The 13,298-nt window shown below is 33.9% G+C and overlaps 1 protein-coding gene across 2 annotated transcripts in view; it reads left to right on the top strand.

The window, feature by feature from the left end:
* Positions 1–9,967: 9,967 nt before the first annotated feature.
* LOC106461377 (homeobox protein engrailed-1-B-like) overlaps positions 9,968–13,298 on the top strand; it is a 62,871-nt gene continuing 59,540 nt past the window's right edge. Inside the window, exon 1 of one of the 2 annotated variants that reach the window (XM_013921195.2) lies at positions 9,968–10,646. In XM_013921195.2, the coding sequence (XP_013776649.1) occupies positions 10,301–10,646 (346 nt within the window). In that variant the 5' untranslated portion in view covers positions 9,968–10,300. Of the gene's footprint in view, positions 10,656–13,298 lie in introns of both variants that reach the window. The other variant, XM_022388325.1, reaches the window with a different exon arrangement.

Raw genomic sequence — 13,298 nt, 5'->3', positions numbered from 1 at the left:
ATTTGATATATATATATACAACATGTATGTGTGTGAAATAATTTGATATATATATATATATACCACATGTATGTGTGTGAAATAATTTGATATATATATATATATATATTGTGTGTATTTACTTTTTGAGGCTCTGTGGCACACTGCACTTTATCTACAGGCTATCAGCTTACAGCCATTTACGTTTTATTAAAACAATTGTTATAAGTTTATGCAGCCTTTCAGAATCCATTCTACAATACATAAGAAACAACTCTGATGGATTTAATAAGTTTTGGAACAATAGACATTTTGTTCTTAGTAGTTATGTGTTTTATAAACTCAATAACTTTAGTAAAGTAAATCAATTAGAGATATTAGACATATCGGAGTACATAAGTATTATATCCAATGGTTCAGTGAGTGCGTTTCATGTACATATATATGTACACAAATGGAAAAATATTCTACCTTTATATAAAGAGTAAGAATATAAATATAACAACCTTGGCGTCGAAGCTGTTAAGAAAAAAAAAGCATTTTTATTATAGTAAAGCATAACGTTTGTTTGTTTTTGAATTTCGAGCAAAGCTACACGAGGGCTATCTGCGCTAGCCGTCCCTAATTTAGCAGTGTAAGACTAGAGGGAAGGCAGCTAGTCATCACCACCCGCCGCCAACTCTTGGGCTACTCTTTTACCAACGAATAGTGGGATTGACCGTCACATTATAACACCCCCATGGCTGAAAGAGCGAGCATGTTCGTGGGACGAGGATTCAAACCCGCGACCCTCAGATTCCGAGTCGAGCGCCCTAATCACCTGGCCATGCTGTGTATGATAGAAACAAATATTCAAACTCTATATAATAAAAACCAAAAAGCAAACACACTTTCATGTGACCTATTTAGACCAAGTATATAACCATTTATTTTTAAAAATCATGTGTGATATTTAGAAAATAAGTCACACCATTTCTTTATTTTTTTTCTATCAGAAAAGTTTATTGTTTCTTTTATAAGTCTGTTATTTTTTTAATCACATCATTATTATATGTAGCTCATTGAATTTATCTCCTAGTGTATATATATTATCAATAGTTCTACCTAGTTGTATTCATAAATAATAAAAAGTTAATTATTCTATGCCCCCCAGCGACATAGCGGTATGTCTGCGGACTTACAACGCTAGAAACTGGGTTTCGATACCGTGGTGGGCAGAGCATAAATAGCCCATTGTGTACCTTTGTGCTTAACTGAAAACAAATGAATGATTCTATAGGTAATATTTAAAGCCGTCCTGGCGGTTTCTGAAGGAAGTACCCTCTAATTTATATATTTATAACAAAATTTGTCTTTAATACAATACTCCGACAGAAATAACTTTAACGAAATAAAAAGCTGTTTCTGTTATAAAATGATTTATTTTTAGTTCTTTCTACTTGATCGATCAAGCTTCTTACTTGAACCAAATTACCCACCTACGTTTCGATCTGTAATTCATTTACAGTGAATAGAATTCAGTGTTACAACTTGCGATACTTCCTTGGAATGGCACTGATCTATCCTGATGAGGAAAAAACGTCAAGAAGATCAATCACTGAAACCAGAAGTTAGATCAAACCTCAGGTAGGTAATCTCAGCATTACGAAAGTGGTATATAATGGGGTAGCTTCATTACACACATACAAAAACAAACTACATGTTTTCTTAGCATTTTGGAATAATAAACCCAATGAGTATATTCCACTTAACATACTTTAAAGTAATACGAATACAGAACTGCGAGATATTAGGCTTTTTCACGCCACCTATTGGGTTTAAAAGACATTAAATGTAACGATGTCGACATTGCGTATTACTAATTACGATAAGGAAATATTATACATTTTGTAAAAGAATGTATCACATGGTATCAAGTCGCTACATAAATTATGAATCAAAGTTGATAGAGTGGCATTCTTCGTTGTGTAGCAATGACGTGTGCTATAGTTCGTTTTTCATTTTCTCACTATTAGTATACAAAATAATATCGTAATATGTAACATTACATGTTAACCGGGCACATGTAATAATGAGGGACCGTGCTAATTATACCAGTAGAGGTCGCCAGCAGCGATGCGGTCGTTGTCTATAGTCAGATACCCAGAGGATGTTTATGTTCTTCATGTTCTTTGTCTTGCCTTGATATCGTACGTTCTGTTTGCATCATAAATATAATATCTCAAAAATGCCTCAAACGCCTAAAAGCGGTGGTCATTCGTGGCCTTCAAATCTGAAATTGTCTAGAAAGTGGCTTCATGCGTTAATAGGTGACCAGTAGAAACCGAAGAAAGGAGTTATTTATCATGACCACTTAGTGCTTGACATCTATGTATCTGAAACTAGGTATGGTAGGCCTATGTTTATAAAGTTTTCAATAATTCTGCTTTTCATTTATGAATTTGTCTAAAATTATTCCCATTTTATAACCTTTTTATGTTGAGTCAAGTTTAAATTTTATTTTAAAAATATACTCCCTCACCACATTCCATTTACCTAAGCTTAGTCTACAAAATTATTTTTATAGGCCTATGACTAGGCTTATGTAATACATGATACTTTAGAGACTAATATTTCAATAATACTTACCCCGTATGTTAAAATTTATAGTAGGCCTGGAAAGTGATTGTCAATGACTATTATAAAAGTAATATAGAAAGAAGACAAGTAAAACTAGATGCCGTTACAAATGTGTTCAGCTGGTCCAAGACAATCACACCACAGTCCATGAGAAGAACCGAGTGAGCTATAAAAGTGATAAAACGTTTCAACCAGCCAGTAGTTGACACAACCAAGGAAACTATCCTAGCCCTAGGCCTATAAAATGTCAGCGACAATGCCAAATACACATATTTAAATGTGAATAAAAGTTAATCATTATTTTCAATCAATAGCTAAAATTATGTCGTTTTTATTCAGCAATTTACAACAAGATTTTTACACACATATTGAAACTATGTTTGTTTTCATGTAACAAAACAATCTGACACTGTATTATCGCTCTTATTATTTTGTTTACCTGTTGATCAAATCGGTTTTTCTACCAGTAGTTTTAGCTCCACTGTATTTAAATTCCGTCTTAATCGTTCTAAGATTCCAATTTTCACATTTCCCACTAATTTTTAGTGGAATTGGTAAAATAAATATCAGGAAAACAAATGAAATTCATTTACCGCTTAAACAGGCTAACTAACTGACCAAGTGCTGAAATGCGAAGCATGCTGGCCCAGTGTTGGGACCGCATCGATACTAGCGCCACCGTGCGTTAGCTGTTTCGCTTACGATCCCTCTCTTTTGACACAAAAAATACCCCATAATATTGTTGAAAACTTTGTACAGGTCATTAATAGGGACAAGTTATTAAAGCAGTCTTAATGAAATCATTACATATATATTGAAACCGCTGTTGAGGCTAGAAATAAAAAAGTTTTTTGAAGTGAGTGTATGAGCTGCTGTTATTGTTCGGTGTTTTAAGTGATTATTGTGAACTGAAAATAGTGTTAGGCGCTATATACAGTTGCTATAATCATTATACAAACTGCTGTTATTGTTTGTTGTGTAGTTGTTGTAATTATTGAACAAAATACTATAATCATTCATCTATATACTTACCTAAGTATTAAGTTTATATTGTTATAATCGTTATATATACCTCAGTTACTATTGGATTATTTATTACTTATTGTCATTGTATAGTCTATGATTGTTCTAAGCACTATACAAACTATTGTTATTATTTAAACTAAGATTGTTATAAATATTATAGAAACTACTGGTATTTTTAGGTCTATGCTTGTTTATGGTTGTTCTAAGCATTGCACAAACTATTGTCATTGATTGGTCTATGGTTTTTTTCTAAGCATTATACAAACTGCTGTTATTGTTTGGTCTATGGTAGTTATAAATATTATACAAATACCTTTGTCTTTAGGTCTACTGTTGGCATTGTATTCATTATACAAACTGTTGTTGATATGTCTATAATAGTTATAGCTACTTCATAAACTACTGTTGTTGTTAGGTTAGGTTAGACTAGTGTTAAGTGAATTACTATCATAATTATTTGATAATCTATAGTATTGTTGTTAAGAGTATTAAACAATGACTAGTGTTATTGTTAAGTGAATTACTATCATAATTATTTGATAATCTATAGTATTGTTGTTAAGAGTATTAAAGGTTGGTATAATATGCTTACAACCTTGTACTATTGTTATGTGTATGATCGTTTTAATTATTCGGTACACTAGTACAGATGCTAGATGTATGGATGGTGTAACTGGTATATAGACTAGAATTATTTTTATGCATATACTTGATGAAATGATACAGATAGAGTCGTCATGAAGTATGTTCAATATTAATATAAGATACTGTATGTAGCAGGTGTATTATCATTATCGATGTTCTATTTGTACAAGTTATACAGAGTAGCAAGAGTGACAAGACAGTTGTTTTATTTAGAACATAGTTGAATTTCTAACGTCTTACTCGGAAATAAAGTATAACTAAATGGGTTTCAGTTTTCTTCATAATATTTTCTTTAGTACTCACCATATAATACTAACTACACCAACACTAACAACCATATACATGTAGTAACGTTTGCCCCTCCCTGTATACACTATTATTAAATGTCATGCGATATACACTGAGGTTTGAGTACGTTATATTAATAACATTTTAAATATGTAAATCAATAGTTTACGTTACAAAAAGGAATGCATCAAACTACATTTTGACATTGTTTGGCATTCGCAGGTAGTGTGATGCCACCGAAGATTCATCACTTTTGGGAAAACCAAGAGCCCTTTACGACGCAAAATATTCATACATTCAGATCATAAAGATGTGTTTAGATTATGGATCTAGATTTTTCAAGACGGGAATATCCCTTGTACTTAATGCCATGAGAAAACAAAGAAATCAACTTGGGACACTAGGACCAAAGAGAAAGGGGCTTGCAATAAGTCGTATTCTAGTCGTGGTAAGCAAAGTGAAGTGTGTCTTGAAATAGATGGGGATTCATGAACAGGAAGACCAGTAGAAAAATGTCGTCTACCTGTCTTAGGGAACAGTAGGCAACATAATTAAGAAGTATTTCAATTTGGAAAACGAGACGCAAGACCTCAAGGAGCTGGAGAATAAAATGGGTATTCATGCTATTATTTACGAAGACATATTGGCCTAGTCGCCAGACGCAGAGCCTATGTAATTATGTGCGATTGAATTATTAGAAACTGGCGCTATGAACCCATCGTCCTCGTACACTAGATGGCTTATGGAAATCACGCAGGAAGTAGTTACATGCTTTTGACATGACATTTTTGCGATTGAGCATATCTAATGTTTGTACAATATTTCTATTACAAAGTAACTTAACATAACATATTCCCTTTAAGTGTAATAATAGACTAGTAATTGAAAGAGACTTATCAGATTGTGATAACTAAACGATACGTTTATTGAAACATTGATGATCATCATTGTCATGTTTACTAGCCTATACGATTATCTAAGTCTACTTATTAGTTACTAACTTATTATTATTATTATTAGCTAATTAAATACTAATTACTAACTAATTTTTATCCCACGATTCGGATAATAATATGCTGCAATCTTCAGGAAAGTCCCGAGAAAGGATTATTTTGTATGTCGGTAGTGGCTGAAATTAGATCCTGGGTCTACTTATTGGAAGTCAGGGGCGTCATTAGATGTTGTTATAACCTGGTCTAACAACCAAGAATTATCCGAGGTTTTTAATCACACGCAGCTTAAGGTGTAATGTCTAATGCAAAAAATCCTATACTATATAAAAGGTTATATTTAGTAGTAGTTTTATAATAGTAACATATTAGGACTTTGTAGTCATTAAATGCATCAAATGTAGCAATCAAACAACCCCAAAATTTGCTGGAATCATTATCAAATATCTTCAATCGGATTAACTATGAGATAACGCAATTTTGTAATTAATCTGAATAGTTTTCTAAAACATTTTTATGGAAGATGTTGCCTAACATGTATTATCAAAACGTTACACTTAAAATTATATTGTATATTGCTAGAATTAATATTCAGACATTAGTTTACCCTAACTCTCTGTCATTTAATGGGGCAGCAGTAAGTTTACGGACCTACAACGCTAAACTCCTGGGTTCGGTTCCCCGTGATTGACACAGCAGATAGCCCAAACGAACCTTAACTCCACTATTATCCAGATATCAAACAGACACATATGGCCCACATACGCACATTTTGTGCCTGGTTTCTACTTTGATTGTCCATGGAACTCCTACAGAAGGCATGCTATAAAAACCTGCAAAACTTCTTAAACATTGCCGTAAACATTAAATTCTATTATATAATGTACCAATTATTTAATTACAAATCTTAATTATATGATAAAATCAGATATTCCTCGAATGTGATATGTTTACTTGCGACTAGCTTATTATAAAAATTACTTTTAAAATGAGAAACTAGAGGCGCTCTGAGAGTAGAGTGCATACCGTCGCCACGCAGCGTTGATTATATTCGGCTCTCAAAAAATGTGTTCGTAGGTCCGTCGTTATCAACAGACAGGGACAATGTTTGGTAGGACAATCAGAAATAATATTCTACACATGTCCATCAAGATTCATCAAAATACAATAATTTTTGACTGAGTTATAGGGCAAAAATAGTGTAAACATTTGGTCCCCAGATTAACAAATAGGGATTAGGGATTTTAGATTTTCGTGACCTTGCTATGACCTTGACCCTCCAAAAACTAATCACTTCTAAGTTGTGTCATAGTCAAATGTATACCAACTTTTGTCCACATCATTCAGTCGCTTTTTGAGAAATCTTGCTGACAAACACACACAAAGGAGTGAAAACATAACCTCAGTCCACCTTCGGTGGCGGAGATAAAAACATCACATACTGACATGTATCGAGCTATGTAACTAGAAAGGTGACACACTAGTGAAGGAAGACCAAATTATGTACCTGTTCGTCAAAACGTGTACATGTCGATAACTTTGAACCCGGGGGAAACAAAACTACTTAGAAAGATAACTTTGAATTGAAAATGTATACCTTAAAAAGTTTATTTGTAAATGACGTATGATATTTTTTGAGGGGGCGGAGGGCATTTCATTGTTAATAAGTTTCCTAAAAATTAAAGTTCCAGTAAACAAATGTTTGGAAACTATTAAAATAGTATATAGTAATAACATTAATTTAAAATACTAAAAGTGAAAAAAATCTCAATATTCATCAACAAAATTAAGCCTAATGAACTAACTACATGTACCAGCCTAAAGAGAACTTAAGTCTAAAGCTAGCTTTTTAGGCCTATTCATTAACTGTATGATATATTTAATAACAGATACCTTAAAACATGGTATATTTGATCAGGGATGATTTCTGAGGAGGAGAGGGGGAAGGGGATTGTGGTGGTATAGCTCAAGTGCCACTTTGTTTGAATCCCAGCTTAAGAAGTCGCTATTTTCTTATTTGTATGCTTTTGAACCTAATCAAAAAAATTATATGACACGTATAGTACGTTTTTATTTAAGTATCTAATATTTTTTTGTTTCACAGTTGTTTACTACTGAAACTTAAATATTAGATATACATTTTTGCGCATTTCACAGAGGGCGCATCAACTTTCTCATAGTTTAGAATGTACCTCTTTGAAATGTTGTCGACTTTGTTCAAATTTGGAACAACCTTTCACAGTTTAAGTTCAATGTTGCCCTACCTATACAATTTATTAGTCTAAGGCCTAGAGGATAATAATAATAATTACTGAAACAGAACACACTGGGACGGTACTTTGGTGCACAGCAGACCTAATTGGGTCAGGACGCGATGACCAGTGGTCATCATAGCCAGTCTTGTCTGCCAGAAGAAACTCCATTTCAGAATACAATAGGAATTGTTTTATGACGGTTCCTCGAGTTTATTGGTCACCATAAATTTTTTCAATCAGGAATGAATTCTAGTTTCTGATATATCTACCGTTCCTCATCATTCCTACAGCTCTTTGTTTATGGCCTTCACTATCTTCATCAACGTCCCCTTGACAACTATTAAGGGACTATAATATATTTACAACACATATAAATTATTTCGGCAAATGATTCGAAAATAAAATTTTACTTGTTTTTGCTTATTCGGCTCATATTGCTGTGACTGGTAAAAACTGACGTTTCAAATGTTATCTAGTTTCATGTTTATATTTATTTAATAACGTGTGAATTATTCTTATGATTGTTTTAAATATCCAGAACTTGAAGCGAACTATACATTTTTATCTGACGCTTTGCAATGAAACCAGCTTGTGATTTTCTCTTTGTCTTCTCAGAAAACATTAACTCTTGTTTTTATAATAAATTTCGTCCAAGCTTGCCAGTTAAGGTGTCCCCAGATTTTGACATTTTGTGACTTTTGTTTAATCGTATAAGTTCATACCTATACACACACATGTATATATCAAACTATCCAACAGATATATATATCAAAGCATTTGATGTTTCTATAAAAAGTCGTTTCAGTGCCTTTAACCTTAATATAAATACAGGTTATTAGACGTAATCCAGGTTAGAAGGGTATATAGTTTCTTACTATATGCTATTTTTAATGATTGGTACATTTTAAGAAGTTCTAAACCATCATCGATTAATAAGTTACCCTAACGATACTTCTAAAGTAAGAGATGGTAAAAGTAAGAGGTAAAAACTATCAGCTATTAAATAGTAGGAAACGAATTAGGCAAATATGTAACTTTAGTTTTTCATTCTTTAAAACAATTATTAGTAGTATTGATAATAGTATTAATAGTTTATTTCTCACGCCTTGCTGAGTCTTCAAGTCTTTGGGTACTAACTGATAAAGATTATTATAAACATTTTATAGACTGTGTTAATTTATGCATTTTGTGTACAATGATTTTGCATTAGAAAAAGTTTTTAAATTGGTTTTGTTCTAATCAAATAAACGTTTGTAGAAACGTTTTGAATATTTATTCTTGAAAATTGCAAATAATAAATCACTAACATTGTTCTATTAGAAATAAATACAACTACGTATACTGTATGTTTTTATTGTGAAACAAAATTTGAATTGTTTCACTCAAAACAATTCAGAATTTCAAATTTCGCACTAAATAAATCGTAATTTATTTGTTTTCTGTGTTTATTGACCATACTTAGAATATTAAAAAAATATAGAGAATATATATATATATATTTAGAATTTTCGGCAAAGTCTGTCTACGCATAATCGTCTTTAGTTTTGAATTGATGGACTCGAGGGAAAACAACTAGTCAAAAACTACTCCTATATGGCCCGGTAGTGGGATTTGACTGTCACAACTATAGCGCATCTTAAAGCCTCAAAGTGCGGGTCATGAACCCTCTGATTCACAGTCTGGGCACGCTAACCACTTTAAAAAATAGGATTGCTATTATATACAAATATATATGTGATTTAGTCGCTATTTTGAATTAATTCTTCTATGATTATATTCATACAAAAAAACAACAACATAGATGTAAAAGTGACACCGTTTATTGGGGTTGTATGAATATTTTGACCTACAATGTATATATTTATCTTATATTATAATATAAGCCTTTTTGATACGGCAACATCCAAGTAACAGATGCTTAGTTTCTCTTATACTTTCGAAAAGTGACTGCTCGGAGTTCTACGTTACATCAAATATAACAACCTTACCTTTAGTTGGTTTCTTTTTCTAATTAAACTAGATGTTAAATCTCCACGAGTGACGTAAGAACAAAGCGAGTGGAGAAATTATCCCATCACGCACCACGATTGAGACTTGGTCCACCTTCGCGAACAACACGCGATGATATTTCAATAACAACAGCCAACACCGGAGAGGCTGTGGCACTGCACACAATGTGATTGGTGGCTTCGCGCTGCTAAGAAGAGGGGGGAAGGGCCATAGCAAAAGCGCGTGCTGTTGCCCGCCGTTCACGAGAGTAATGATAGTCGTGCCTCTCAGCTCAACTCATGGCTCAGAGACAACTGTGTATAAAAAGCAGAGAAGAGTGTCGTCCGAGAAATACAGGAGACATCAGTTGACCCCAGGTCACACAAAGCAGATTACGCGGCTACTGTCAACTGACTCACTGTTCTATTCGCCGCTGGGGGGAGCTGATCAACGTACTATAGGAATGAGCAGGTGTTTTGGAGGATAGAGAGCTTGAGAGAAACATAAGTTGAACAGTGCAGGCTAAAAGTGTGCACGTGGACAAGCAGGATGGCTCAAGACACTGACCATCCACACAGCACGCCCAGTAGTCCCGAACCCCAAGACTTGCAGAAGCGTACAGAGGGTAAGCGGCAAGAGTTGTCTATGGCGCCGAGTCCCGAAAATCAAGAATCGGACATCGCCGACCCCGTTGCTACAACTCGAGCCCTGAAGTTCTCAATCGAGAAAATCTTGTCTCCGGACTTTGGTCGACATGCTCGAAAGAAGCGGGTTGACAGTGTCGGCGCCGACAAAACCCTGTCCCCACAGCCTCCTAGTCCCAGTAAGACGATGGCACCGCTGGTGTGGCCGGCTTGGGTGTACTGCACTCGGTACTCCGACAGGCCGTCCTCAGGTAGGAGAGGTGATTATTTTTCTTATTTTCTAGATGTAACTGAGGGCCTAGCTGACTGAAAAGGATGGCTACGCCATCATGGCAACAAAGTGATATGAAGCACACGAAGTTCTGTTTTTATTGGCTGAATTATGTCGGTAATAGCAGTAACAGTTTCTATATTAAGGTTAGTAGCAGATACATATTAGTTTTAAAGCTCTCCAACTTATTATATATTATATCTGATACAAATACTGAAGTCTTTTCTTCAGTTACCGCTAAAAGAGAGCTTAATATTTTTTATCACTCTCTATTTCGTTCAAAAATGGAAAGTTTTAATTCGTAATCCTATTCGGCATTAAGTAAAATTAAGTCAGATTTTATTTCTCTTCCATGTATAATTCTGGATACGGATTTTTTTGGAGGGGTTTTTGTGACCCAGTTGATACAAAAGATGAAGATAGGGAATTTAGATTTGTAGCAAAATTTCAGCAACAGACAATTTCGAGCTAGCTTACAGCCATCTCCGAAAGATAATATACTATTCCCGACTTTTTCAAATAACTTGTAGCATAACTCAAGATCATTTTGCAACCTCACGACGATGGCACTTTTAACATTCGAAACCCTGGCACCTATCAAAATACGAAGTGTTCATAAGCACTTTTAAGCCTGTATTGTCAAGAGTGCAAATAAATAAAACTTAATGTGTTGTGGCATCGTCAGGGTTAATAATAGTGTCATCAATAATACTGACAGTAAAGAGTTTAAGGCTTGATAAAGTGTAGAAATAATGACAGAAATAAATAATTTTCTCAACACTTGGAGAAAACAACTAACAAAGAAGTTTAACTTGCCATTCCTAACACTTCAGTGATAACGTAATGTTTTGTTTTTCTTGTTTACTAAGTTAAACAATTATATACAAATAGTTCAGTTCGATGTGACTGCAATATCGTAATTCACTTCTAGATAAAGAAGAAAAAGCTGCCTTCAAAAATAATAGTAACTCTCATATATGCGATTATAGATATTTCTCAATTGGTCTTAGTAAGGCGAATATTTTACAAGAAACGTTCTTGCCACAATAGGGTTTTTAAAACGCTACAGTGAAAAGTAGGTATTGAAGTCATCTTGAACAAGTAGAAAGTAACAGTCGAGCTCTTGTTAATAATGACTAAAGGTTTTTTGCGTATGGTAATTTGTAAGTCACGAATAATGATTAATTAGTTCCCTATACAACATATTTCCGTTCATTTCTTCAAGACGTTCCTTCGAATGTGGTCAATCTTGTTATCTAAGTGCAAACGAAAACACTGGAAACATCAAGCTATACATCATACGTAGTCACGAAAATATAATTAAATAAATGTTTTAGTTCGCCTTGCATCTACTAGTAACGTACACGGCTACGCTCAAAACCATAGCTAATTAACAAGAATGTAAATATAAATGTTGATTCAACATTGCAGTAAATCTCTCACCTCAGAGTATGGGAAGAGAGTAGAATGAAACATCGTAATATAAATACAAGCTTGTTATACAACCGCCAAGAGACGTTTTTTTTTTTCATGATACACGGTTCATTACACATAAATCAATAAAGACATAACTAAATATACTATGTGAATATGGATGAATAACTAAACGCAATATGAGCAACATGTGAATTTGTGTGAATAACAGAATGTAACTGGAGCAATATGTGTGGATATGGGTGAATAATGGAATGCAATGTGACTAATGTATGGATATGGGTGAATAACTGAATGCAATTTGAGCAATGTTTGGATATGGGTGAATAACTGAATGCAATTTAAGCAATGTTTGGATATGGGTAAATAACTAAATGCAATTTGAGCAATGTATGGATATGGGTGAATAACTGAATGCAATGTGACTAATGTATGGATATGGATGAATAACTGAATGCAATTTGAGCAATGTTTGGATATGGGTGAATAACTGAATGCAATTTAAGCAATGTTTGGATATGGGTGAATAACTGAATGCAATTTGAGCAATGTGAGGATATGGGTGAATAACTGAATGCAATTTGAGTGATGTGAAGAGATGGGTGAATAACTGAATGCAATTTGAGTAATTTATGGATATGGGTGAATAACAGAATGCAATTTGAGTAATGTGTGGATATGGGTGAATAACTGAATGCAAGTTGAGTAATGTGTGGATATGGGTGAATAACGGAATGCAATTTGAGCAATTTGAGGATGTGGGTGAAAAGCTAAATACAAACTGAACACAAGAAGACTCAGTAACTTTATAATACCGAATATTTCAATTGTTGCATGATGGACACATCAGTGGGGTTGTCTAGAGATACTCCAAACATCTCTCGAGAACTCGATAAGTTCAAAAACCCGTAAAAACTTAATCAGGTACATTGTTCTTATAGCTGAAAAGCTGTGCTACTAACTTCAGAAAATTGTGCTTATTGTGTCTTATTTTACTGAAACTGTGAGTACCATGTGTAACAACACAATTAAATTCGGAAAAATCGTTAAATATGGTAATAACAAATAATTTTATTAAATTCACAGAAAAAATAACACAAGGTAATTGTTTACCCGAAAGCGGACCGAAGGCCTCCTGGAGGGAGGGGGGGTCACCTGTTTTAACCACTCGCACCACTAAACAGTAGTGTGTTGTCTG

This window comes from Limulus polyphemus, unplaced genomic scaffold, assembly GCF_000517525.1.
Source record: "Limulus polyphemus unplaced genomic scaffold, Limulus_polyphemus-2.1.2 Scaffold947, whole genome shotgun sequence".
Taxonomy (NCBI): Eukaryota; Metazoa; Arthropoda; class Merostomata; order Xiphosura; family Limulidae; genus Limulus; species Limulus polyphemus.
This window is presented reverse-complemented; position numbering and strand designations above follow the sequence as displayed.